The 12,311-nt window shown below is 37.9% G+C and overlaps 1 protein-coding gene across 1 annotated transcript in view; it reads right to left on the bottom strand.

Annotated features, from left to right (window-relative positions):
• Window positions 1–12,311, bottom strand: part of LOC107753249 (protoheme IX farnesyltransferase, mitochondrial-like) — a 41,104-nt gene that overhangs the window by 11,515 nt on the left and 17,278 nt on the right. The window contains exon 5 of the mRNA XM_016569369.1: window positions 1,107–1,177. Within this exon, the coding sequence (XP_016424855.1) occupies window positions 1,107–1,177 (71 nt within the window). The remainder of the gene's footprint in view (window positions 1–1,106; window positions 1,178–12,311) is intronic.

Genomic DNA, 12,311 nt, shown 5'->3' with positions numbered 1-12,311 from the left:
AAATTAAATCTGATCTGTGATGCAACTGTCATTCGGCACGCTGCATTGAGCAGTCGCATTCAGTTTTTAATTGTAGTGTCTGTTCTTTTACTGAACTAAATGATTTTTATTACTATAAAAAATCTAAACGACGGTGGGGGTCGGTGCCGCGGTGGGCAAGTGACGTAACCGGTGTTGTGGCTTAACGGTTGTGGTATCACCGTCTGCACCGTCTATCGCGGCAAGCCTAGTGCTGATGATGTATTTTTGTGCTTAATGGTCATATCATCGAAGGCTTCAGGCTTCAAAATTCATAAAAGTTGCACTCAGTTGTGAAGATTATCATTACAATGAACAAATCAAGTAAGAATCATAAACTTTTGTTGGTCACAGAGTTTACGGTCTATAATAATCCAAAAGCCGGTGGAAAAATCCTTTGGATTTTGTCATAGAACCAAGGTGATCCTAACTTCCTGGTTGGCCTAGAAAAATCATTGTTATATTCCTGCTCTTTTAGCCTAATATGAAAGAATTTAGCATGCTAGTCTAATAGCATTGGCATGCTTACACCCTCTTTTATAAGTTGCAACTATAAATGCCTTCACTTTAAACTTCAAAGCACCCAAAGCTAAAACACAAATTAGCCAACTTGTCTAATCATCTAGTCTGTTGGCGGATGACCATCCTGACCCATCCTTTGTCAGCAGTGGAGTGAGACGGGAAGAACAGAGAGAGGCACACCTACACACACTTGGATCAGGTTACGCAAGACAGGTGCGTGAGCAGCTGGCCAGCACTACAGATATTAGACAATGACATATAGTTTCTGATACAGGCAGGCTCAGCTATACACAAACACCGGGCTACTTGAGAACAATGTAGAGAGTAAATGACGTACACAATGAGACTAAGGAAACCATTTTATTCCAATGGCTCTTTACACAGATATCCAGGATGTGTTTCAAAACCAAGTGAGTGGCCTACCAAGACAACATTTTTGGACAAGCATACAAGATATACAAGTATGTCTGAATCTAAATAAGATATCCAAAAATGCAGTCTAGGTTGGATGCTCACTAGGTTAAAACACAGCCCAAGAGAGAGAAACAGGTTTTGAAGGCACTTACCTGATCTGTCCTCGGACCAGAGGTCTGTTTTTGGTTCGATTCATGTTTGAGTCAAAGGGCACCTCAAAGTACTGTGGGGAGAAATAAATGATGGAAATTAATACACAAGGTACATTAACAGCAAAAGAAAGGGTCAAACAATGAAAAATGTGCATATGCCTCTCTTTTCTAATCCAGAACCTTTCCTGTCTGAAAGCAAACATTCTTTAATTCTAACAGACAGAAACTACATTTTTAGTCATATTTTTCACATGAATATTTTTGTGATATAGTGAAAGGTACTGTGGCATTACGGCAACACACACTTGATTATTTCTATAACACAATGACCTCAAAATATAAATTATGCAACACATCGCAGTCTAATATAGAAGACAAAATGAAAAAAGAAAAGCGGAGTAAAATATAATCTCACAGTTATGAATCATAACACACTAAAGAATGAATCAAAATAATGCATTCTGACATATACATATTGTATACATTTTGACTCAAGTATTACATAATATTACACTTTTAAGCTTTAGCCGAGAAAACACACACGCACACACACACGCAAACACACACACACAATGTACACTACAGTTCAAAAGTTTGGGGTCAGTAAGTATGCTAATTTGGAGCTAAAGAAACAGTTCTTATTGTCAATGAAAACAGTTGTGCTGCTTAATATTATTGTTGGAATTGTGATACACATTTTTAATGATTATTTGATTAATAGAAAAAATAAAAAAGAGCATCTCTTTGAAATATAAATATTTTGACAAAATTTGATTAAATTAATGCCTCCTTGCTGAATAAAATAAATAATTTCTTTCAAAAAAAAAAAATACAGCTTTTGATACGGAATGGTTTAAATGAACTTATTGAATTATTGCAAAAATAACAATTGTGCTAATCAGCGCAGGTATCAGCGCAGCTAACAATTATTTTCACTTTTTTCTTCGTAGCATGCAAAAAACATCAAAGACTAGTTTCTCAGCGATTTTCTCAGAAACATCTGCTCAAGATATCCAACAAATGCATGAAATTCAAACCCTTAAATGGATCAATATGAATGAATGTGTTAAAGACAGAACGACAGAGGTTACTTAGGTGCAACGGGGACGATTAAGGTAAAAAAAAAATGTCTTTGTGTTTTATGGCCTTTTGCTGGGGAGTCTGCACAAAACTCACCTCGGGGAATCTACAATGTGAGACTAAAACACAAACACATGGGGCGTTTAAAGCCAGGAACCGGTTATTCAGTCTGTGAGAGACAGCACATGCACCTAATGAAGAAAACAGATAGCTCACTTTTCAGCTGAAGAATTTCAGGATCCATTTCTCCTAAAATACGACCTCCATAAAATAACTAATAAACAGATAATTCATTTCTCTTTTCCTCTCTTAATTTACTGTCCATTTGACATCGGAAAAGAGTCCACGCTTAAAAATGCTCTTGTGGTAGGTAATACATTTCACATGGCCTACATTTATATTTTGTTAGATACCTCGGAGAATGGGACCGTACCACTGCGAAGGAGGGGGGGGTACATATTATCTGTGACGGTGGGTGTCTGTTTGGCCTGTCTAAGAGTCTAAAGAATCATGCTAGTGCTATTTGCAACAAATGATAACATCCATCAATTACATGATACTTCCAAGCATGCATTTTTACACAAGGATAAGGACAGAAAACAAAAGAACCTCATCTTTAGACTAATGTACAACAAACGGACAGGTCAATAAAACATCTCAAGGAGGTAAAAAACGAACATGGTGACAAACGTGTCTAAAAGCTGTCATGGGAGATTGATGCTTTTTCATTTTGTTTCAGCTATTTTTGGCAGCATTTTCAGACTCGGACCAATGTCATCCAAAATGATAAAGTAGCCTGATACAGTGCAGAGGAAGTTGAAGCCCAAAGTGTGTTGTATAAAGTTGAGTGGAGGGTCTGCTGAGTCTCAAATTTATTCTCTCGGCCGTCAGTGTTATTGCACTCGAGATCCCGGACGGGGCAGGGCACAGATGTGACTGTAGCTGAGGCCCCTGCAGTTTTAGGGCTGAGGTGTTAATTCTATTTCCTGGGTCAGGAAGCAAGTCAAAGGGTCGCCACTGAGAGAACCGGAGCGAATTTCTGGCCTGATACAGTGCAGAGGAAGTTGAAGCCCAAAGTGTGTTGTATAAAGTTGAGTGGAGGGTCTGCTGAGTCTCAAATTTATTCTCTCGGCCGTCAGTGTTATTGCACTCGAGATCCCGGACGGGGCAGGGCACAGATGTGACTGTAGCTGAGGCCCCTGCAGTTTTAGGGCCGAGGTGTTAATTCTATTTCCTGGGTCAGGAAGCACGTCAAAGGGTCGCCGCTGAGAGAACCGGAGCGAATTTCTGTTGCTTGAATAGTCTCTGACGTATTAGCCGGATGCTAACACACCCGTTGCAAAGTGTATCTTGGCTACGACTGCACATTTTAGACCTGTGAGATTTCAAAAGCCTTGTTAACCTGCAAAAGGACAAAGTTTACATTAAAAGACTCCCAATAGTAAATATAAATGTGGTCTGGAGCTGAAAACTAGATTTGGAGCAAGAACATGAGTATGCAGACTGACAGAACTATATTCTGCGCCACACTAAGAAAGCCATTGAGGTTTTGAGTGTTCTCAAGATGTTTTTGGTGCCTGTCAGAACCAGTTAGTTCTTGGGCATTGTCTTATTTCACAGTCTATCTTTATACACTTTTTTTCCCTGGTACATCATCTGCTTCATATCAACACCCCGAGACCCCTGCCACTTCTTCTTCTGCGTTTATTGCTGGTGAAGATCACACTTTGAAAAAAAGGAAACAATGTGAAAGTGTAAATTAACAAGTGAGTGCATGAGATTACAGGCTGTCAAATCTCCATATCTAAGATGCTGTACAATCAGATTCTTTGTTTCTTCTGTGAATCTGCGCTTATCAGAATGTGTTAACAATTCAAAAATGAAAAAAGGCTCCATATTGTTGTCATATTGAAGACAGAAAAAAAAAGACTACATGGTTAGATCTGCTTTTCAGTTTCAAAAGCACACACTATACACACACACTACCATTCAAAGGTTTGGGGTTGGTAAGGATTTGTGATGCTTTTAAAACAAGTCTCTTATGCTCAATGAGGCTAAACAGAAAAAACAAACAAAAAAGTAAAAACACTAATATAATGAAAGTGTAACTGTTTTCCAGTTAAACATGCTTTAAAATATAATTTGTTCCTGTGATGGCAAAGCTGAATTTTCAGCAGTGATTACTTTGGTATTCAGTGTCACGTGATTCTTCAGAAAATATTCTAATATGCTGACTTGGTCCACAAAAAACATTTATTATTATCAATGTTGAAAACTGCTGTGCTGCTTAATATTTTTTTCAAGTGAATAGAAAATTTTAAATGACAGAATTAATTTTATAATATTTTGATCAATTTGAACTTTTTTTAATGCATCCTTTATAAAAGTATTAAATTATGCACCAAGAGCTTGTAACACTCCAAAGAGAAAGGAAAAATTGAAATCGCATCATATGACCCCTTTAAAAAAAAAATCCCACTGAAGAGTGGTATATATTTTGGTAATATCTAAAAAAATTAATAAAATGTAAAATAAACATTACATTTATTTAAAAAAATATATATGTGAAATGTAAAGAATAAATGATTAAAAATTAAAACAATGTGTGAGAGAACATTTGCAGTATCAGCATAGAGCAGACAGTATGCCAGGGAGAGCAGCCAATCAATGACTCTTTAGACAAGAGGTCCATCAGAGAGGTCAAAGAAGTGGGCATTAGAGGGAGAAAGACAGAGGGATAAAGCATATTTCCGTTTTGTGAAAATCAGTGAAAGAGAACAAAAGTTGGTGGGCAAATAAACAATCTCCATAAGAAAGGACCTCTGAATTCTTTTGTACTAAGATTTGTGATTACAATTATTTGACAAGCCTGCTGTACAGACTTGGTTGCATCTTACCTTCCTGACACAGAAACGATGTAAACTAATGAATCCTATAGACAGGGATGTTCACGATGCTTTGGTGTCTTAGAAATCTCAGCAGTACAGACTTTGGCGTCAACTCAATGTTTTTAATTGTCAAGCAGCTATCTGACATATTTTTTAATTTATCTGAAGCAAGGAAAAGAATACCTTCACTGCAAAATTGTGAACAATGGCTTCAGTACACAACTTCAGAACACAAGACGCCAGAATTCTAATTTAAATTATAAGGACAGCTTTTCAGTTTGATATCTGCACCATTGCCATGCATTATACGACTGATAGACTGCAACGGTTGGACTTAAAAATCATCAAATGTGTTCTACTGAAGAAACAAAGTCACCTACATCTTGGATGCCCTGGGGGTAAGCAGATAAACATCAAATTTTCATTTTTGGGTGAACTATCCCTTTAATATAAATGTAAAAGTAGGGGAAACAAGCATGTAAATTCAATATCCAAAAAAATCGCCAGATATTGTGCATCCCCCTTTTTTGGAATAGTGTGCACAGATAAATCATCAGAATAAGAAATTTATTAATAAAGTAAATATGACCTATTTTAATTTAAAAATGACTTCAAATTTAGGTTCGAACCAAAAAGTTGCTGATGCATATATCTTGATTGAATGGAGTTCCATCTGAATCTCATCTGACCGCAGATACTGAATCGGGACAGCACGTTTTTCTCAGGCACGCTTTACTTAAACTGCATCTGACAGAAGTGTCAACAGCTTTCACTCACATCTTTAAAAATAAAAATCTTGCATCAGAAAAACATTTAGAAATAAATTTTTTGTTGCTGATGTTATTTCTTTGACTGTACACTCCGCCAGTTGAGAAACCTAGGTCTAGGTTCATTCTGAGCACTATTTAATATCCCTACTCCCTGCTATCTCCACACAAGAGCCAGGATGCAGGTCCTTCTATCCCAGCCTGGTATCCGAGCTGTGATCATCTAGCCTCTCCAGCTTGGAGCAATGCCAGGATCCTGGCAGTGAGTCAGCTGACAGAGCGACAGGCTTGATTAATGGCCCGTGCAAAGCAGAGTTGAGTGCTAAACTGTCCACATGCTAATCAGCCAATTACGAATGTTCTGCTCTACACTAACGGTGCCTCAGTGCAAATCAATGTATTTAGTTATTTTGCCAGTGGGCACCAGAGAAGATAGGGAGGCTGGGAATGCTTAGGGATGCTGTCCTGAAGAAGAAAGGACAAAATAGCATACGGAAATCGGTGCATCATCAGTTTAACCGAACTATAAAGACTTGCATTTTGGTCTTGTTAGCCACACACACCAAGGAAAAGACAAAGGCGCCATGATCTCCACTGTAGCCCTTCTTTTTCCAAGGTATCTTGGTTTGGTTCCAGCACTACCATTTGCAGATGTTTTTGCAACGTTTGTTCCAGTTATTATGACAACATTAAAAGGTATTTCATGGCAATGACATAAGATGGATGAGCGCTGTTTAGGTCGGTTGGGAGTTGGAGACGGAGGCTAAGCCGGTGGTTCGAGAAGCTCTTGTGGGAAAGACGAGCTAGGTCATCATCTTTGGCCTGATGTCAGTTCACATAACCTAGATCATCACTAAGGTGAGCCTGTTGTTTGCTGTCATGATCCCACACCACAGCGCTTCCTATTGCGACGGGCTTCAAGTTACACAGAAAGAGCCTAAATGGCTGACAGTACTAGTTGCAGTGAAATAAAACAACTGTGATGGATTGAAAATTAAACAGTTTCATTATTGGTCATGTATTTTGTGTTACAACAAAAACAACAAGACCTCCCTGAAAAAAAATGAGGCAATTATAAGTTAATCAAGTCATTCTCAAGCAAGCCAAAACAAGCCTTTCTTCAAAAGATCTGGCACATATGGAACAATCAAAATAATAACTGGTCTAAAACTTTTGGTGATTTGTGCAAAATTTGAGAGTTACACCACATACTTCGTTCACAATGTTAAATGAAGAAACTTCTCTAAAGTAACAGCCATGCATAGGCATGTTTATGAACAGAGATTTCTACTAAGAACCCTCATTAATCATGAACCCGATAAACAAAATTCAGTTTAAGTCTCTGGCAAACTAAACAAAGACACATTTGAGTCATACAATTATTTTTGCTGAGGACGTAAATGTACTCAATGCGCCAAAAGGCCTTGTTTCGCTTTGATAGGACGGGCTAGCCATACGTCTGCTTTACCTGTGATACATTGGTTAAGATTAAACATTGACATTTCCAGATTACCATTAAGCCCATGAACTGTTTGTGCAACGGAGTCGTTTAATATCAGCATCTGCGAGGACGTCAAGTAAGCATGTGTTTATGCAAGAATGCATGTGTGTTTGGATTATATCTGGTGCCTCCAGCTGTGTGTGACAGCACAAGCCTCATCGAGAAAAGCGATCTTGCAAATGCACGACCCTAAAATGCTCGCATACGAAGTGTTTACATACAGTTTATGTCTTCATTGAGGTTGAACTCCATTCCCTTACCACCCCAATTCCATCATGCTGAATTTGTCGCCATCAACATCTTGTGGTGAAAATGCACTTTTTCTCTAAACATTTTTGCCAATGGATGTCTAAGTTTACTTCCCGAGACGTTGCCTCACTTCAGATGGACACAGTTTGCTTGAACTTTCAACATTCCACCTCAAAATAAGTGGACAAAAATGTGACATAAGGCTAAACATTCATCATTAAGCCACCTCACAAATGGACATCTTAAAGAAGTGGTTTTCTTATCAAAACGTTCATGTCAGCACCCTCTCCATCTAGATGACCCATGAAGCAAGCATGTCAGATTTCAAGAAGAAGTGTTTTTGTTTGAGACACATATTCAGGCATAACACGCAAAGCTTACACACATTCCTAGTGCTATTTCACCTATAGAAACCCTTTTCAATGTCTAATCTGCCTGTTTTATTCTTTTTTTTCTTTATCAGCAGTTTGCGGTAAGCGCTTAGACATGTCTGGACACGGGTCACAAGATCTGTTTTTTCTACTTCAACTGCATCTATCTTTCTGTGAATTCACAGGCTGCCGTTAACACCAAGACCGCAAACAGTGTTTGCATTCCATAATTAGGACGCCTTTTCAAATCCCTACACTGCCTGCAAGCCTTGGACAGGACACCAGGAAGGGTAGATGAAGTTGACAAGCAAGAACATCTATTGATTAGAGCTGAACTAGAGTTTTATACTTCTAAAAGAATCACTAGCGAAGGTATCCAATGAGGGTGCACAGATATTAAAATTATAGTAAAAACCAATAAGTGGCTGATATTGAAATTCCATCCTAATTAGTCTAAAAACCAAGTAGAAATGAAAAACTAAACTAAAAAACTAAAAACAATGATTTCAAATGTTCAAAGTGAATTAAGGCTCAGTCAATCAATAGGGGTACCAACAAGCCAATATTTATATAAACTTTTATAAAGTTATAAAAACTATCCAAGATATCCAGCACACTGAATTTACTGGTTGCACTATAATTTGTTGGGATAGTTTGACAGCTGATTTAATGCATGTTGACATTGCAAGAAGACAAGAACATGTTGAAGACCAAATAATGAGAGAAGAACATATGTATTCTGTCAAAACTGGTCTGCACCAAGTAAATATCCAAGAAACTGGAGGTCTAGACATGGAAGATTGTCTGAAGGGCTCTAGCTCAACATACTTGGATTTGATCACCACCCTCTTCAGCATTAAAGTTGGTAATTACAAAGCAGACACTAATTGTGGTTTTTCAAACCCATATGACAGGGTGCCGAGCAGCAGCATCCATGGAAACCAACCCTGTTATTAGCCCGAAGGCTTCTGACAGATGGGGTATGGATTGAGTTAAAGATGCAAGTCTTGTTTTAATGGGGGCCTCAGATTAACCCTTGTATTAAAAAAAAAGAAAAAGAAAAAGAAAAGAAAAAAGGCGCTCATCTCTTCTGACCAATTCTGGAACCATCAAGGAACCACTGGAGAAGCGTTTGAATTATTCATGCCTGAAGAACAGTGCCATCCAAGCTAACAGATGGAAGCAGAATGGTTTTGAAGAGCTTGACTACGTGCAAAGAGTTCCTGTCAACCTCTGTCCGCTCTCGCTTCATGCCTTCGGCCCTCGAGACCCTTTCTGCTCTTCTTCTCGTCCCCTAGTCAGGCTTGTCGAAAGCAATGTCAGGCTGTTAGCTCTGCTGTCAGGTCCTCTGAGTAAGTCGTCAACCATCTGTCGCCATTAAAAGAAGCAAAATGGCTCCTGTCATAGCAAAAGCAGATTAGCAGGGACGACAGAAAGACGCTTCGCTATGGAACGATGAAAGAAAACAAACCCAGCTATAGGACAGTGGACGGTAAGAATAAAAAAGCCAAGAAAAAAATAGCAATGGTCAATTAGGCATATGATAGAAAAACAGCCAGATGCTTTGTGACATCGTGTACAATGACAATGGATTCAAATCGGAAATGCTCAACTCTCCCGCACGTTTTGAGGTTAACCACCTTTGATGCTTATTTTGGGGTTCAATTAATAGGTCTGTTGGTTAAGGGACAGGAATTCATGCACCATAAACCTCTAAAGCTCAACCGCAAACAGGATATGGCCAATCCGCAAATCATAAGCAGATCAGGCATCATAACCTCAAAGAATCAGTTTGGTGTGCTGCAGAATAGGCCCCAAAAGAGACTTCGTATATAGTTGCTTCCTCTTCCGATGGTTAGCCAGTCGATGCAAACTAGAAACCTGGACTTTGATTCCAGCCTTGTAGCCCTTGCATTTCCTGTAATCTGATGTAATGATCTGATATTCATCAAACAGGCTTTTTTTTTTCTGAGTGCACCAGTGTCATGAAATCAATGAGGAACATGTTGAAGAAATGCCAGTGGGAAGATTCAGGAGATGTGAAGAAAAAGCACAGCACGGCCGATCCCCTAGATGGATGGAGAAACAGAAATCGCTTTCATCACCTGCCTGTAATGAGAGCAGTGTCCTGAAACCAAAGACAGCTGGCTGTTTAGTGCTTTTGTGTTCCCTGGATTAAGCGAAACAACAGATAAAAGACAGAAAACCCTTCAAAACAAGCAAATAAAAGAAATGGCTCAACACTCTAAAGCCTCTCCTCTTTGGAAGGAAGAAAGCTGTGGAAGGATTTCAAAGAATTAAACTTAAAAAAAAAATAAAAAAAAAAAATAAAAAAAAGTTGCCAAATTTATTCTTAGATACATAATATGAAAAGTAAAATATGGATGTTAAGTTCTTAAGTGACATCTGTGAAAAAGAGGCAGAAAGATGATAAATACAAGAACACTGCCTTAACTTCAAATGAAAAATACAGGAAACTGAAAATGCAACAGCCAATGCATCACACTAAAGAGGGCAAATACATCTGCAGTTGACATGTAGCTGGAAAAAACATCCACCAAACACAGTGAGATGAAGTCGATCCTGCTCACTATCATGCTTTAATCCTTAAGCTTCGTGAAGCCACATCTGCAAAGATCACAGAAAGGAAATAGCACATGCAGAATTTAGCTAAGAGCTGAAAAAAGAAAGCAGGAGATGAGAGAATCTTCTAGAGGGGATTTCCTTTCAAATTTCTAGATATGAAAACAGTCGAGTGTATACACAGTCCACATAGAATATAGAACCTGTTTGAATTATATTTTTAAAAAAGTTGAGAAAGAAATGTTTACAAATGGGAATACCTATTTTAACACTATAACTTTCTTATAACTGATGAGCAATGCTACTTCTAAGCTGCATCGAAAAAATGTGCATCATTTAGTTAAATCAAGGGTCAAATCAAATATAAATAGCACATTAAAGTTAAAAGTTACACACTTTTTTGTGTGTGCGATGTACAGGTCTGGTATAAACTAAAGAATGTTTTTGCTCAGGCAGCCGAAATGTCCGCCCAATAGGGAAAAGTTTTGCTCAGCAAGAAAAAAAAAATAGAGGGAACATTGCTGATGAGTACATATCTTTTAAGATGTTCAAGCTGAGAATGTTGAGTAGTAAATACATAGCTATCTACGCGTATATTGAATAGGACATATTTCCTCATTTCTATTAAAAAGGAATTTTCCCTTAGCTAATAATAGTTTAGAGTGGCATGTGAAAAACAGACATTGACTTAGAGTCTACCAATGGCCTCTTCTGCTTAAAAATCACTACCACACCTTTTAAGCCACTTACACAGACAGTAATCAACAATTATACCACTCAAGTCAGTCAAAAGTGATATGGTTTCATGATAAAAACACTGGATGTCAACAAACCACCTGCACAAAGAAGCAAAGTGAGCTTTTAAAGCAGATATCAAGCTGATGAGGGAGACTGAATCATATACAGGTTACTTTTGATAGATTCAAACCCTAAGAATGTGCGTTTGCAAACTCTTAAAATGGGTTAAATGGACACACAACCTTTAAAATGATTCAAGTGCTGTTCGAAGCAGGATAATTCAGTGGTTTGGCTACTCCTTTATGTTGAGAGCTACTGTTAGTTAAAAAGCTTGCTTTTGTAAAAGAGTGTGCCAAACAACAAACCAGCAACTGTAACTGACAACAAAGTGTGCAATTATGACTAATTGTAAGTTGGCTGTCACCTTGGACTTCAAGAACAGAATAATTTTAAATAGCTCATCACAAAACAGCTCTTCAAAGTGCTGATCCAGAACGCTTGGCTATACAATAAGTGCAATAAAAGGCAGCCATTAACAATGAACAAATGTAATACTCTTAAAGGTATTTGTTTCTAATCTGATTTCCAGACCAAACAAACCCAATTCTGCTATGCACACTAATGCCATGGTGACACGTGGACAAATTATTATAAAGCAAGACAAATATTGCACAAGTTCAATTTACTTTTGACAGGTCAATTGTAGCATGTTGCTGTTTAATAACTTCTATAAGAAATGTGTACCTATCAAAATAGAAGAAAAAATAAATAAAGTTGTTCTGTTGATATCAATCCCAGGTTTTGCTAACAGAGCGAGGTGCAATCTACACTCTGGCATAGGGCTGGACAATAATTCAATATCAATATGTATCGCGATATAATTTTTTTCAATAACGGTGATATGATTTTTAAACACATTTCCGATATTTCGATATACATTACCAGTTTCCCATACATTGATTTATTTGTGCCGTTTGACTTCGTTGAATAAACATGAGCACTGCACGTTTCAAAATCAAAACACGTCG

Source organism: Sinocyclocheilus rhinocerous, unplaced genomic scaffold (genome assembly GCF_001515625.1).
Source record: "Sinocyclocheilus rhinocerous isolate Xijiao unplaced genomic scaffold, SAMN03320098_v1.1 scaffold411, whole genome shotgun sequence".
NCBI classification, from domain to species: Eukaryota; Metazoa; Chordata; class Actinopteri; order Cypriniformes; family Cyprinidae; genus Sinocyclocheilus; species Sinocyclocheilus rhinocerous.
This window is presented reverse-complemented; position numbering and strand designations above follow the sequence as displayed.